Source organism: Epinephelus lanceolatus, chromosome 5, assembly GCF_041903045.1.
Source record: "Epinephelus lanceolatus isolate andai-2023 chromosome 5, ASM4190304v1, whole genome shotgun sequence".
NCBI lineage: Eukaryota > Metazoa > Chordata > Actinopteri > Perciformes > Serranidae > Epinephelus > Epinephelus lanceolatus.
Window position 1 is genome coordinate 32,070,460 of NC_135738.1, and position 16,360 is coordinate 32,086,819.

At 42.8% G+C, this 16,360-nt stretch overlaps 2 protein-coding genes across 14 annotated transcripts in view; both read left to right on the top strand.

Annotated features, from left to right (window-relative positions):
• The window catches only part of LOC117254195 (UPF0606 protein KIAA1549), a 50,113-nt gene extending 40,943 nt beyond the window's left edge, over positions 1 to 9,170 (top strand). For 3 of the 7 annotated variants that reach the window (XM_033622286.2, XM_033622289.2, XM_033622287.2), the window contains exons 14-22: positions 373 to 387; positions 786 to 991; positions 1,639 to 1,868; positions 2,242 to 2,386; positions 2,474 to 2,797; positions 4,185 to 4,237; positions 5,086 to 5,234; positions 5,761 to 5,915; positions 7,389 to 9,170. In XM_033622286.2, coding sequence (XP_033478177.2) covers positions 373 to 387; positions 786 to 991; positions 1,639 to 1,868; positions 2,242 to 2,386; positions 2,474 to 2,797; positions 4,185 to 4,237; positions 5,086 to 5,234; positions 5,761 to 5,915; positions 7,389 to 7,628 — 1,517 coding nt within the window. In that variant the 3' untranslated portion in view covers positions 7,629 to 9,170. The remainder of the gene's footprint in view (positions 1 to 372; positions 388 to 785; positions 992 to 1,638; positions 1,869 to 2,241; positions 2,387 to 2,473; positions 2,798 to 4,184; positions 4,238 to 5,085; positions 5,235 to 5,760; positions 5,916 to 7,388) is intronic. The other 4 variants (XM_033622290.2, XM_078168057.1, XM_033622291.2 and 1 more) reach the window with 2 other exon arrangements.
• A 2,376-nt stretch (positions 9,171 to 11,546) lies between these two features.
• The window catches only part of mical3a (microtubule associated monooxygenase, calponin and LIM domain containing 3a), a 116,073-nt gene continuing 111,259 nt past the window's right edge, over positions 11,547 to 16,360 (top strand). For 5 of the 7 annotated variants that reach the window (XM_078168059.1, XM_078168062.1, XM_078168086.1 and 2 more), the window contains exon 1: positions 11,547 to 11,751. The gene's annotated coding sequence lies outside the window, so the exon portion shown is untranslated. The remainder of the gene's footprint in view (positions 11,752 to 16,360) is intronic. The other 2 variants (XM_078168060.1, XM_078168081.1) reach the window with 2 other exon arrangements.

A 16,360-nucleotide genomic window follows, 5' to 3' on the forward strand; every position in this document is an offset into this window, starting at 1 on the left:
AGGTTGTATATAAGACACACTCAGTGTTATGTAAGGTGCCGTCTTTCTTTCTGCTCTGTCAGCCTGCGTTTTGATCAGTGTGTTGTCTGCTCATCAGAAGCAGCTCCTTTCTTTCTTCTGTCTGATAATTGAACTTAGGGAGACGCTTTTATCAGCTACAGAAATCCAACCTCCTAGATGACTCACTTGCCTTTCCCTCCCTTTTTGTTTCTTTCATTTATTTTTTTTTTACTTTTAAACAGCACTCACGGTGGCCAGACTTCAATTCACAAGGCTTTTTCTTATTTTATTGACAATATACAGTAACAGTTCTATATTATCTCCTTCTCTGTGGTGAAACTCTTTTTTTTCACTTTCTGTTGCTGTTTGCAGGCAAGAATAGAATTGGTAAGAGTCTGTCCTCTCTCTATCTGTGTCTCTGTAGACCTCAGGCTTGACCTCCAGCAGCTGTGTCTGTGTGTCATCCGTTTGTCTCTGTTGTAGTTTTGTGCTCGGCTTGCTCTCACCATCCATCACTGTCACAGCGTAGAGACAATCAGCTTCACAAACAAAGGCCGAGACATTTGTTTGAAATGAAGTTAAGCTTTCGAAAATGAGTGTTCATTTCATGTCACTGTCGGAAACATTTGCGTCATGCTTTTGTTATGGACCATATCTCAGATCCTTATACAGTGGTCATCTCTGCTCTGTCCCCTAGTTTAATTCCACAATAGCAGTTTAGACTTGCAGTGACTACACTGAGCTGACTGAGTTATGACTGTCATGTTTTTTTCCACGTTCCTCAGGTCCTCCTCCTATGACTGATACAAATGAGCAGCTGTCCTCAGCTGCCATCTTTGAACATGTCGATCGCATGTCTCGCGCCACAGACGCGAGCAAGAGACTCCCCAACAAAATCCAGCTTATTGCCATGCAGCCAATGCCTGTCCCACCACTGCACAGCCCGCCCATCAACGGCAAACTGTCCGACACAAACCAAATCAACAAAGAGGTTTGTTCTTCTTGGCAAAAACTGATCTTTTTTTTTAAGCATATAAATTAATCCAAAAGTGTAAAATGTGTTTTTTGCTAATATATAAAAGACAATCTGCTGATGTGGAGGGGCCATTTGAGTGTTCTGTAGTTGAGTGATTTTTTATTGATGCTTGTGGAGCATGAGGGCACAAAAGATAGTTGTTGCTGGAAAATTCATCCAACTCGTGCAACCACATTGGAAAGCTGCAGAAAAATTAGTTTGGATTAAAAGAATGACAAATGTAGGTGTTTAACCAGAGTGAATGCTCACACACTGTTATCTTTTGATGTTAAACTTCCTTCTTTATTACAAAAGAAAATTACAGTCTTTCAAGCTCAAATTTGCTCAGGTACACAGGAATCCATGACTTGAATTAATTTTATCAGAGGAATAAAGAGGAACTAATAGCAGCATAGTTTTGCGAGTCCTTTGGAATTTATAATTTGGTAATTTACTGGTTAAAACAAACATAGTATTATTTTTTCTCAGATGCTGATATAGTGTGTCACTAACAGTGTGTAATGCATGTAAATAAAAAATGTCATCTGCTAGTTGAAGTCTGAACTTACTGTTAGACTAATCTGTGCATACTTTAAAGATTCTGTCTACTGTTGACTGTTCAGATTCAGGTAGCTTTGAGGCACAAGTCAGAGATCGAGCACCATCGTAACAAGATACGTCTGCGGGCCAAGAGGAAGGGCCACTACGACTTTCCCGCCATGGACGACATGACGAGTGGCCTTAATGATGCGAAGGACCAGGATCGCATCTATCAAAAAGCACAGATACAGATTGATAAGATCCTGGACCCAGATGCCCAGATGCCCTCCATCTTCATGGAGTCCAAGAAGAGGTTTGGGTCATTGCACTTGTTTGGTTTTGTGGGGGTCTGTAGGTCTATATTTTACATCTGTTCTGGCTTGTGTAAATGAAAAATGCTTAAAAGCAGCTTTAAGGTAGTGTCAGCAATTCTGGAGAAAGGTTGTTAATATTTGAGCTTAACACCCAAACAAATACACCTGTTAGCCTCCCTCTCACTCCCACTGCCTTTCTCTTTGTACATCTATGGCCTTTCCACTGTGTATGAGCACTGCCGCTGATTGGCTGGAAAAGTTTTGTGTGACTTAGTCCAAGCACACACGCACATAATGGACTGTGAAGAAATATTTGCTGACTTTGACAAAAAGTGCAGCTTTTAATGATAATTTCTCCCTCTTTTTCCTCAGTGGTCGAGGGAGGCGTTCTCCCAAACAGAGGATGAAGGAGCAGCTGAATGGAGGCATGATGGAGGCAGACAAAGACCACCTCATCACTGATGACAGTGATGCTAATTACAGAAAATGTCCTGGAGTCAACAACGTGGCCTATGTAGTAAGTAGTACAGGGGAGTCATGGTTTTACAATCTGACACTGACTGTATAACCTGTACGTCTCTAACTGTAAATATGTTTACTCCAGTCGGACCCAGACCAAGGTCCAGGATCCCCTCACAGGAGCCCCTCCCCCACCGATGACGTCTTCCTCGGCCCCGCTTCCTCTCCTCCAGGCCACACCCCTCCCCCACCCCCCTACATGCCTCCACAGCCCTCCATTGAGGAGGCGCGGCAGCAGATGCACTCCCTGCTGGACGATGCCTTTGCCCTAGTGTCGCCCACTTCTCAGGGCAGCACGGCGGGGATCACTCTCCCTGGGGTCAACACCAACCCCCCTGCCTCCAGCCCTCCAGGCCGTGGCCCCAGACCTTGGGGTCCCTCCTACCAAGCTCTTGGCCCTTTCCCTGGTGTAAGTAGCCATCAATGACACTTACCACTACAGGATATAGGATGAACTGAAGAAATGCAATGCGTTAGCAACAAGTGGGTCTCTAAGCTTTTTGCTAGTTAATGTTCCTGTAAGCTGTTCTCTGTCACTAATCTGGGGACACACTGAGAGGCATAGGCTCCCTGTTCAAACCTGTAATGGAAGAGCAGTAAACCACTAAATAGAAACACACAAAATCCTTTCTATTCACTATCTCCTCCCTTTCTCGAGGTTTTTCCAGCTCATTCACAGCACGAAGCCTATAGCTTCAAGTTTAATCGCGTCCTCTTAGCAAACTAATCAGTTAAGTATTCCTCCATCTGTCACCCCCATGAAGCTGCGACCTCACAACCCTTGTCAGCTATCTCCAACTCCTAAGACTGTACAGGAATTTACCCTGCATATGCCTGATCTGCATTAGCTCCTGTCACTGTAGGCTGGATTCAAAGACGGTACAGTCAACTGCCCTAAGGACTGCTGGAATAATAAGCTCAGTGTATTTGTTTTTGTACTTATACAGTATTTAGGGTTGTTTAAGGGAGGTCTGTGCGAAGCAGCACCATACAAAGGTCAGTTTATGCAGCGCCGAAGTTTGATAACACGTTAAGCTTGGATTTTGTATAATACTGTGCTTGTGCCCCACACTGTGTTCATAGTGTTTCATGTGATGGGTGGAGCTGCCAAGAGACAGAATAAAAGTTATCTATAGCATATCCCTTTCTTTGATGTTCATGCTTAAGGGTAGAGCTGAGCTAAAATAAAAAAAGCTTTTCAGTGCCCATGGGCAATATGTACGGAAAAGAACAGGAGTTGTTTAGAGATGGAAAAGCATCATCATAGCGTTACAGGAAGCTGTAGAGTTTTTTCGCCCATGAAATCACTCAGATTAGCACTGAGGCATCAGTATTAGGACTGCTAAACAGTATTTCATTTTTATGATATGATGTTTTATGGCACCAAAACAAAACATATTCCTATCTTGCGTATAGCTTAATTATCACTTTGATAATCAAATTAAAATAAATACTTAAATGCATTTCACAGCTATCAGCGTACATTAATCATGACTCTGTCCCCTAAAGTCCAACGCCAGTGTTCACCCCAGGTGACAAATATAGAGAGTGACTTAACAGTGAGCAGTGGAGCCATAAAAAGCCATTTGCAGGTTCTGCTTTTGCAGGTTCGGTGCTTTAATAGGCTGTAAAAGGTCAGCTGTAAAAAAGACGGATATCCAACAAACTGTTAACTACAGTGTTTGAAGTGAGTCCCATTGTCCAAATATTCTGTACATAGCAATAGGCTTTGCATATATAAGAAATTGTTAGACACTTTCTCCTAAACACGGTGTGTCTTTTCTTGTCTTCCCCAGAGGTTTACTGAGCTGAGCTTGTCCCCTCCTCCTGTCCAAGGCCTGATACCAAGGTTAGTAGTAGTCTATAAAAATCGAGTGTTCACTTATAAATTAATAAATAATGTGCTTATTTGACGTTCACTTCTTCCAAACACCAAAGTGATTTCTTATTGATCAGTACAGCCTAATTTCCACCACGTTACCAGTGGGAATGTTTTCCCTTAGGTGCATCTGGTGAGTTGGGCCTCATGACTAATGAAACAAGAGTCATCTTTATTTTACTGGTTTAATGGATCAGGTCCAAGCAATGCTCTCTGGACGGGCTCCAGAAAGATACCCGAACACACTCACCCATTCATGTCCTAACACAGATACACACACACATTTAGCAGGTTTTTTCATGATGTCAGTGTATTTTCTAGACAGCAGAACAGCCAAAGAACACACAACTGATGTGTTTCTGGTCAAAGAAGTTGTGACTGTGAAACTTAAGTATCAGTCAACCAATTAGTTGTAGTGGTTTTAAATTGTGAAATGTTGAAGACTGTATGAACCATGTGAGATCAATTTTAGTTTGCTGTTTGTCCCACATACAGTAGAAAACACTGTAGAATCAGAGTGAGCGATGACCCTGTTGTCAAGCATGCAAACACCTTCACAGATACACAAGTTTTTAAGTTTCATTAGCTGGCTTCACCATAACGTAGGTGATTAGTCTCCACAATGAAATCTTTGAGCATCCACACCTGAAGACGTCCATGATGTCACTGCTTTTGTAGGAAATGCCACATGTGTTTCTTGTTCTAATGGATCTGTTGATATGAGACTGGTGTAGAGACTGCAGCTGACAAGAATTCCAGGAAATTTGCCACAATATGTTTTTCATTAAGAATGAAAGATATATTTGTTTGTGTTTCAGGCAGGGCCTTGGCTCGAGCTACCTGCCACCAGGAGAAACAGCAGGGCAGTGTGAGCAGCTCCAGCCAGACAGCCTGTATTCCAGCAGGGGCCTCTACTCTGATGAGCTGCCCTCATCTGCCAGGCCGCGACCAGTAGGGGGAACTACAGGTACAAGTGGAGACTGCACACATGCAGACACATACAAACAGCCTTAGACGTGTTTTATGGCCATTAATACTGCTGGATTCAGATGTAAACAGAGCCAAAGGTGTGCATATGTCTTAATCTCATTTCCACTTCTCACAGCTTGATTTGAATACAAAATATTTTCACATTAGTAATTAACACTCAGAGGTTGTTTGTGGATATGGTTTAGGTGAGATCATTTCTGGATGTGGGCCACAGCTCTGGTCCTTCAAACAGATACACACCTCCACTCTATAAACCTGTTAAACTGAGAAAGCCCTGTCTCTCTCTTAAATTATTAAAGGAGCTGGCGTGGTGCTGCTGCTGTCATGTGACTTACACTAATAGAAATGGATTCTGGCATTTACCATATAGAGTGCAGCACAGAGTGCTTTTTAGGCTGTGGTGATTGCATCAAAGCATATTAAAGGAGAAGCTGCTGAGGATTGAGTTTCAGGTACTGTAGCTCTGATGTGGTTTGTGTGTGTGTGTGTGTGTGTGTGTGTAGGCGCCCAGCTCCATCATCTTACACAGGTGGGATTGTCCAGTCGGATGAATGGTTACCCAGCAGGGTTCAGAGCTGCCCCAGGGCAGAATGGAGGCATCGGGTGGAACCACTACCATGGTGACAACTTCTCCAGGGCAGAACCTGAAAAAGATGCAGTGAGTGGATCACAAATTGAATGTTTTTAAAACCAAGGAGGTCTTTTATATGTTTAAACCTGAAATAGGATTGTAAATGTTTCATGTCAACAATCCCCACGAAAAGACCAAAAATCAACAATGAACTGAACCTAAGAACAAATCTAGCTCACTATTGGTGTCTCAGGGAGCTCCATGTTTGTCCAGAAACTTATAAAAACACACCAGTGAGCCACAGTATTGCTCTGGGTGATGTTTTCTTTAATTACCATGAACATGGGTACTGTAGTTTATTTTTAGCCAGTCCCATACACATCGCCCTGCTGCTGTAAATTCTCGCTAAAGCTCCAAATGTATCAATCTGTGGCTGAAAATAGTCCCAACAAATGCGCTATTTAAACCTGTTTGAGTATTGTTTGCTAAAAAAGACAGTGCCAATCAGTTTTAGAAATTTAGAGAGCTTTTTATAAAAATGAAACTACATATTTGTGACGCAGTGTTAAAGATAAAAACATTTACAGTAGGAACAAATGGGTTTAGGATTGAGAGCGGCTGACGGGCTAGAGACAGCAGAATGTATTAAGAGACGTCTTTTCTGGGGAATATAGAATAATACCTGCCTTATCCTTTAAGCTCTCTGTCAGGCATATTAAAAAAGAGAGAGAGAGAGATTGTTGCCACTGATAGTACCATGAACTGCGAATCACTTGTCTGCCCGATAAAAGATATTGCACCTATGATATTACAGTGCATACACAGCCATTAAGTTGTGCAGCGGAGTTCAATTTGTCTTTTTTTTTTGCGTAAGATTGCAATTATCCATGTGGCAAAGTATAAACATTGCCTTTACACCAGGAACACAGTAGGAAAAACTTTTCTGACCTGGAGCTACAGGTCCTGACCAGCGAGGTGCAGAGGCATTCCTCAGAACTTCAGGCAAGGAATTTAAATGTGATAAAGACAAAACATATTTGAGATTTAATATCCCAGTCTGTCAGTGCACTTCAGTTACCATCAGCTCTCGGAAGACACTGATAATTTCACTAACTCCTTTGTCATTAGTTCAAGGTCCACACAGTTTGATATATTCAGTGTCATATTTGCGTTTGGTCATGTCATCCAGCTAGTTTGCTGTCTCTGTTAGATAGCTGTATGTTAGTCACTCACTCTACAGCAGGAAACAGCACTTCAAAATAAAAGCTCTGTGCCGGAAATTCACTGTACTTTAAGATAAAAAGTGTTTCTTGGTGAGTCACTTGCCATCCATTCAGAATGGACTCGCGACCCACTTTTGGACTGCGACCCAACACTTGGGAGCCACTGCTATACAGTGCATGTTTAGTTGTCTCATAGTGTTGCGCTGCTCTGAAAATCTATGCTAGTTCTCTTCTTCTCTCACACTCTAGTTCTGTCACTTGATATTTTTCCTCTTTTTTCTTCACCTTTTGTCTCCTCCTCCGTCTCCTCTTGTTTGTCCTTCCTCTCTGCCTTCAGTTCCTGGACTGTCCTGACTACTCGTCCTCCTCTATCTTCCAGACGCCCAGGAGTGGTATCAGGGAGCCTTCAGCACCCCCTGTCCACCTAGAGACCCCGGGGGTGGGCTATCTGTCAGCCCCACCGCCCCTGGACACATCTCCTCCGACCCACTCCTCCGCCTCCCTGATCAAGGCCATCAGGGAGGAGCTGTTGCGTCTCTCCCAGAAACAGGCAGCTGTGCCCAGCTACCACAGCTGAAGCCCCGGGCCCCCAGGCCGTAGCTCGAACCAGTCATGCCACTGACCCTGCCTGCCTGCTTCGCCTAATCTGACAATACTTCCCATGGAAGTCCCCCGAGGGTGTACAGCAGAGAGATGGTCCTGCTAAACTGAAGAGAAGAGGTGGCTGATGGAGATTTCTAACTGAGAGGAAGCTGCAGGACTGAACGACAGGATGGTTGATACAGCTCCAAGTACAGAATCAGATCAACTGCAGTATGTCCGATCAGAGACAGTGTTATAAAATGAAGAACAATATGAGCAGTATATGTCGGACCTTGAAACTGAGATGACATGTCTGGACTCGTCCTGCCCATGCGTCTGTCCTGCACTTCATTGTGGATCAGGGTGTGATCACGCCAAGTCCTGGCCACTGTGGATCCACATCCTGGACTTATTTGAGATTTTGCTGCATTTCTTCAGACTCAGTATTCTGTGTCATGGTTTCCTTCTCATGCTGCCTTCACTGAACAAGTATACTCCCTAAGACATGTCATTTTAAGACATTTCCTTTAATTTTTTACCGACTACCATACAGGTGTTTGTTGTTTTCTGATGCAGGCCCTTAACCTCTTTATCACCATCAGGTGCTACTTCATGTTTTCTGCCATGATGAGCCATGCTATGCCTTGACACTGTGATGTAGTTCACCCGACCCAATCTACTGTACGAGCCTACAGTAAGGTCATAGCTCACAGACAGTAGGCGCAAAGGGCCATCCATACAGACTGATAACACTTGTTAACACTACCTAGTATTTACGTACTTACTGCAGTAGCACACTTAGTCTGAGTTGATCCTTTGTGACTTACAGTACATGCTTGTTTTTTGTGGACAACTTGCGTTCATGTCCCGTGTTTTTAATTCATGTTTAGTAGCTGACAGGCGGCTAGACGGACCTAAAAGAATGGCCTTGAAAATCACACTAATCTTCAAACATGACTTCAGAGGCCGGCGTTACACATGTGTGTTACAAGTCACGGATGAAGACTTTCAGTATGTACTTGACAATTAGGGTGTATTGTATTAGGGTGTAGTTCGATGCACTGTATGCAGACTACTTGGTACAGCTCAGGTCATTTAGAAAGAGATTCACGTGCAGACAAATCAGCGATGAGAGAGTTTGATTGAACTGTTGAATGAGGGAAAGTCACAGAGACCAGTATTCTTTTTTTAACATTAACCTGTATTAACTATGTACTGAAGCACCATCTCTGTTTCATGCAGTATTCTGTTTTTACTTTGCCTTTTTTTGGTAGAACAGGAAGACAAAATGTGTACTGTATTTGTGTCGTCATTTATGGTTTACTTCAACCGGTCATGTTAATGTGCTTTCTTTGGATTTATCTTGCCTCATGTAATTTTGTTCACCTGAAATGTCTCTTTTAGTCATCATACTGGTTGGAAATCTAGGTTACCTTTTTTTTTGACATGACCCTCCCCCCGACATGTTGTGATGTTTCGGGGCCTGAAGTGATATTTTATTTAAATGAAATAAAAAGGAAAATTATGGATTTTAAAAGCAGGACTTGAGAATATGTGTGCACCAGTATTATTTGGTGGGTTATAAACCTTTTGGCAGTGAGTAGAAGTATTGTACAGATGTTACCAGAGCGAGCATCCCTCCCATCTTGTTTTGTTTGCAATGTGACGTGCCTTTTGGACTCACCTGAACAGACGACAGAAGCTCTCTGTTTGTCCTGTTTTACCGTCATTCCATCACATGGTATCGAAGGTTGTGATTACCAGCCGAAATTATAATATTTTGTCCTATTAAAGATGCTACATCACAACATGATGAAATTTAATCCAGCTAATCAAACATTGTCATTGTATAGAGTCTCCTTTGATATGCAGGGAGACGGGTTACTGTCTGGTTTTCCATTTCACCTCTTACGGTCATGTTGGGTGTTACCAATGTCACACTGTATGCCTCCATCTGCTGGTCATGTACTGTAAAAACAGCCCATCCACCTGTGTTTAGCTCCTTTTTATAATTCTTATTTTTTTGGTGTGTTGTTTTTCTCATCTATTTCTGCATCTTGTATTTTGGGAAAATGATGCGTTGGCTGGCCCAACTTTATGATTTATTGATGTTGCATGTTTTAATTATTGTGTTTCTTTTGTTTGTTTTTTCGCATGCTGTTCCAAAAGTCTTGAAATACAAAAGAAACTGTCACCTGACTTGTCCTCGAATTTTAAGTGAGTACGATATGATGTGTCGACACACTGTGTGAAACTTCTTTGAATCGTCTTTTGAGTTGTCACACATTATCACCATTACATTTGCACCCACAGTGGCAGCCGTATATTGTATTAAAATCCATAGGAATGGTGAGGTACATTTTGATTTGGAGTTGAGGAGCCAAAACATATACAAATACCATCATATATCATCTCATTCATTCAGTATCAAAGCTCTCCTGCAGGTGTTGTACTTACCACAAACAACCACAGGGTGTCAGCACATTACAAGAAAACCAACCCTGCTCTGATCACAACAAAGACTGCTCCTTTGGCTGTGGATGATGTAACCAACACCCTAGGATGTTTCTGGGAGTCTTTGAAAAGAGGTTGTTTCATGTGCTCTTCACTGTCAATGGAGGAATTGTGAACTTGTCAGGAAAGAATGAAGGGGAATATGTGTGATCAGGCACTGTCTAATTACTGGTGAAGCAGTGTCTGTGGAGGATGAGTGAGACCATGTTGATTTTTGATGTTTTCTGGTTTACACAGGGTTTGATTTATTCTGTTTCAACGAAAGTAGAAACACTTGGAAGGCAATAACACAAAGCAATACAATGGGAATGGAAACCAGCATGTGCACAGTAGTAAAATTTGCTCAGTTACTGGGACAAAGCAGCATTTTCCCCAAACTGATGTCACTTTGGTGTCAATCAGTGTGATTATCTACAAATCTTATTGTGGATTCACAGTTCCCTTGTGGTGAAGGAGTACTTCCTGCGCATACATTGAGTTCTGTCTCATCCCATCAGACGCTTCTCCCCTCTAATCCCATCACAGGATCCAAAGCCACTGAGTGAAGCAGCTAAACAGTCAGCAATGCTCCTGAGCTCGCTCTACAGCAAGTATCAGCCAGTGCGCTCACTCAGATAGTCACCACATTGATCTTTTCACAGCCTGATTGTGTTAATGTAGCACTTGAATCAGAGAACACTTAAATGGCGAGAATTGTTGACTATTCAGGCGAGCACTTCCTGCTGCAGCTGTGTCTCCTTGAGCCTGATCTCCTGCCAGTCCTAAACTATTTAAGTCTGGTTTCTTCCATGACTCTGTGAGACTCCGGCGCTTGTTGTGACCATGCAGAGAGGAGAGCACTGCTGCAGCTAGAGATGACCTTCAGCGTACTTTTCATGTGTTTTGGGATGAAGATTGGTGTAAACTCACAGTCAGTTTAAGGCTTTCTTCTACTATTTATAATCTACATTCCATTGATTTATCGTGTTCTGCATTCCTAAAGTGTTTTCCCAGCGCTGAAACACTTGAAAGTTTCTGTCCTTGTAGATGCATTTTTTGCTGTTAAAGTCACGCTGTTAGCTCAGTGTCCTTTTCTGTCTCCCTCTTGTCTCCAGCAGGGTTTAAGACTGTCCCATCCCATCCTGTCTGGCTGCCCCTGGCCCTCCTTGTGGGGTCTAAAACCTTCTCCCCCCCCCCCCCACACACACACACACACAGTAATCCTGTCTGTGTGTTGTCCAGCCCGGCCCAGCGTAGCACAACAAGAGCACACCCAGGAGTTAATCTGGATCATGACGGTAATTACTGCCCGGGTGTCCAAGGCTGTAGGAGGGTGCAGGAGGGGGGGAAAGCACTTGTCCGCTAAGGGAGGAGTCAAATAGGCAATACTACCCACTGACCTTGGAGGAAACTATGAGGGAGGGAGGAGAGAGAAACAGAGAGGGAGGCAGAGCAGATCCCGGCATTAGCATACTGACAGAGTTCCAGCACTGCAGATCTTTCTGTCTTCAGCCACTCTCGCTTTCTAGTCTGCCGGTAAAAGACAGGAGGACGAGGAGAGCAGTGTGTAACAAGTCCCTGTGACAGATGAGAAAAGAGGATATCTGCCTTTTCAGAAGCCACTTGTGAGTAGACTGCTGTCAGCTTGACATTTACTGAGTGTGCGTATGTGTGTGTGTGTTACATCTCAGGAATTCATGGATGCAATAGGCAGAGTTTCTCAACAGGATCAGGCAGGATGTCTTTCCACACTTTTTGTTATTGCAACCAAGGTGTGTGTTTGTTTCCTCCATAGGGGTGACTGAGCTTGATGCAGTGTATTCACAGAGTGTGTGTTGTATGTACTGTATCTGTATGCGCATGTGCCAGGCCACCGGAGCACATGTTGTTCCTCAAGCTGCCTGTCAGAAGACATTCCTGCAAGTATGTTAGCGACATGCTACGACGGCGTCCACTGCAGCTGTGAAGCCTCGTTGCAGTGGGAGGATGTGGTCCTTGCCCTTCTTGTTTACCAGCATGGCTTCTTTATTATGCAACACTCTGCATACCGCGTCGTTGCACAGCATCAGAGTTGCTGCCTTTGAGTCGGTGGCAGCAGGACAGGCTGGCTAACAGAGACACTGCAGCAGCCAGGCATCTTCTGCAGCATCCAGCCATGTGCCAACCGGCACCGCTGTCACCGAGGGATGTCACTGTTCTCACTTTCAGAGCCTCACTTGTGTGTGTGTGTGTGTGTGTGTGTGTGTATTCTAACAGGGAGAAGGGAGCAGCTGCAGGTTACCTAAACACAACACATTTCTTAATCAGTTTGATCTGTTTCTTCTTTTTGTGATGACAAGAAGTCCAGCTCTGATGATGTCACTGCAGCTCCTTTTACTGTCTAAACACTGACCCCGCTCCTCCCTCTCCTCTCTCCCATCATCATCTCCCCTGCTCCCACTCCACCAGCCCTCCCAGTGCAGGTTATCTTTGCACTGTAATTGGGTCATTTTCTCATTTCTCCGTCTGACGCTGGCGTCAGGAAACACAGCAAGAGGGGGAGGCTGAGCTTGATTTCTGAGCTAGAAGTGCAGAAACAAAAGGGATGTGAGGTAAAGGTTACATTTTGCGCACATCATATGTGTGTGCGCCCTGAGCAAAGCACATCTGACGTAACAGAGAGGAGGAGTGGACCCCCGGCGTCGTCTGTTTTCATAACAGATGAACAAGCAGCAGTGGGAGACGGGAGTGAAGGTTAAAGAAGGGTAAAGAAAGCACATCATGCCAGTGGCTGGTGCTGCCCTACTTGCTGCTGCTGCTGCTGCATGACACAGAACTTTATTTTCTCTGAGGTTAGACCCAAAATTAGCTGCTGTAGCTGCACCATCACACTGTGGTGTGTCAGGTCAGGTAACTCTACTCCCCTCGCCTCCTGTCACCAGTGGACGATCTGTGTCCTCAAGGTCACAGTGCAGGTTATCTCTGTCTCCCTCCCTCACTCCCCACCAGGCTCTACTGTATCAGAAGACACAGTGAGATATTGTGTTGCGCTCTGCTGAGTAGGAGTCAGCGCTCATGTGATGTTCAGGGGGGGGGGGGGAGGTGAATAGCTGTCATTCATAGGGGGTGCCCGTTTGCTCGGCAGCTGACTTCAGACACCGATCCTGCCAGTCAGCTGCCGCCGGCCTTCTTCCACAGCCGGGCTGTTGTCTCCTCGACCGCAGGGTTTGACACATTAAGCATGCTCATTGTGCTATGGTGAGAGGTGTGGTGGAGGGATGCTGATCACTGTTATAATTCAAAAAATCTTTCTTGAGGGGGTGGGGCACAGATCCACTCTGCCTATCCCACACACACCCCTTTCTCTCTTTGTCTATTCCCATCCTTCCCAAAAGCTGAGTTGTTTCCTTCCCTTGAGGAATTTCAAGGTCTCTAGTTTTCTTTTAGATGCTGATCTTTCTGTCACCCAGTGTGTTTAAAGATAAGTTTTAAATTCTGACCAGTTTTGTTATAAAAGCTTTGCCAAACAAATTTACAATGTCACTGATCTCCGATTTGCTGCTACTTAAGTCCCCTAAAATTACTGACTGGAAGTTGATTGTATATTTGTTATTGTAGATCATTATCCACCTTTGGGCTTTATCCCAAAATGAGGCGACAACAGGACAATACCACATGAGATGCAAAAATGATTCCCCTCCATTAGTGCAAAACATACACAAACAAGTTTGCTCAAGACCCTAAATAGATAGCATCTTTTATTTATTTATTTATTCATTTATTTATTTATTTCTTTATTTATTCATTTATTTGGATCCCCATTAGTCACCTCCAAGGTAGCAACTACTCTCGGGTCCATACAAGCAAACATTATATCATAGAGTAAAACAACATATATATAATTAAGAAATCAAGGAAAAAGGAACAAAATACAACCAAAAAACAAGAAAACTACAAAATAAAAATTAAAAAACGAAATGAAAACAAACAGACACAACCAATAGATTAACCAAAAAACAGTCAGAAATTGTCAGAAAATAATAATAATAATAATGATAAGGATTTTACAGCTCAAAAGTAATTGCAGCACCACTAAAACAGCATATACAGTGAATGAGATAATTAAGTTTTAGTGGGTAATTTTTTTTAATAATATCTGTAGTTGTATGATACGTTTAGATACATCTTGGGTAGTTTATGGATGATATTAAATACATCTTACCATGGAATTATCATATTAATAGAGTCTTCCCATTTATTTAAGATAGTAACTGGATTCAAATAATGTTGCCCTTAACTAAGTTATATTTATACATTTTTTTATATATATTTTTTTTATTTCCATTCATCCATGACTGGTTCAAAATATCTTATTAAAATCACAGTTTTTGTTCAATTACTGATTTTTATTTTATTTTATACATTTTTATTTTAGCATTTATTTATTCAGCAAACAGAAAAGTTTCGGTATCTGAAGACATGTCATCTATGAAAGTAAAGATGGGGGAAGTTATTACACTACTACACTCTTATTTATTTAAATATACTACTAAAAGTAAAAATATATATGGTAATGAGTTGTCCAATGTGGTGTACTATATGAACCTCAGGGGCAGAGGTATTTTGTTAAACTTTACAAAGCTGCCCGGTATGCCACAGCTGATCATCTGACAGTGTTAATCCCTGCTGGCAGACACTGGATCTCTCTGCACTGCTGTCCTGCAAGGCACAGCCTCTGGACGTTTTCAGAGCAGTCAGCAGCAGCAGCAGAATGCAGCTCTGGCAGGACCGGCCAGGCATCTGCTAGTGTTAGAGAGTGCATGGGAGAGAGGACTACAAGTGTATTTTACCTGTTTACTGCACCAGGGCAGTACATTTCTTAATGAATTGCCTTTTAAAGGTGTCCACAAGTGCACCAGCAGCACAGACAGAGGTTAGAAAGTTTGTTTGTCACAGAATATGAAAGGGCATCACCTATACATGTTTATTTTGTTCATGTGCAGTCGTCTGTGCCTCTTTTACATTTCTAAAAGCCTCAGAATTGTTCTGTTTTTTTGTGAACTGTCCGCACGATAATCAGCAGATAATCCTGTTAAGCTATTATTTCTCTAATAGCATTGTTTTGTCAGCAGATGGACACTGCAGGGGTGTGTTTGTGTCCTCTGGCTGTTCTGTTGTAACCGACACAGTATTGTTTATCACATGTAATTTGCCTTTTAGTCAGTGTTCTAAAAACAAAGCTTTTGTTGAAGATGTGGATGCTTGTGGAAGTAGATAGAAGGCATTCACATCATTACTGTGATCCCTGTAGACCCGATGAGGACGGGCTGTGCCTGAACATTGCTCTATAAATAATCTCAGATCTTGTGTCTGTAACTGATATTAATTACGGAGCGACCACAGGATCCAAGACTTTCTGAACACCGCTGGGAGTCCACTTTGAAACATAGTCAGAACCATTCTCAGCATCTCCCTCCATCTTTTTTCATTTTAATCACACAACTCGCTACCCATCATAAACATCTGCACTAGCCACAGCTGGAATATAAAACTGAGCGTTTCATTCTCATCTAAAGCAGATGAGTTTTGGTCTGTGCATGATTTATGAAATCCATCCAGTTTAACAGCTTGTTTCTGGCCTTCAACTTCCTCCTGAGCTGGGAGTTTAGCTAACCTCATCAGCAGACATCAGCGAAACGCAGTGCGCTGTGGTCAGCAGACAGTGAAGAACCACTGGCGGAAGAAAAAGGAAAACTGAAAGGGTGGAAGTCTTTGGACTCAGCTTTCTGCGCCTGGAGCCCAGATTCAACACTTCCTTGGCTCATTTAACATTTAATTTATGCTGGATTTGTTTCATTTCTCCTGCTTTTCTGTGAGAAAATATCACTGTGTGGTTTGATTTTGGATATGAGGCCATTTTTAAAAAAGCTATTCACAGCTGGAAACAGGTCTTTTTTAGGTTGCTTTCCGGTATTTGGCAGTCAAAATAGTTGCTGGGCTCTCAGCAGCCAGAACTGTGGTCAAGACGACCTCAATTAATTTAAAGGTCCAGTGTACAGGGTTAAGGAGGAATTTGTGGCGGAAACGGAATATATTTATAACTATATTTTTATGAGTTTATAATCACCTGAGAATAAAAATCGTTTTGATTTTGTTACCTTAGAATGAGCTGGTCATATCTTCATAGGGAGCGGGTCCTCTACCACAGACTCCACCATGTTGTTTCTACAGTGGCCCATATCAGACAAACCAAAT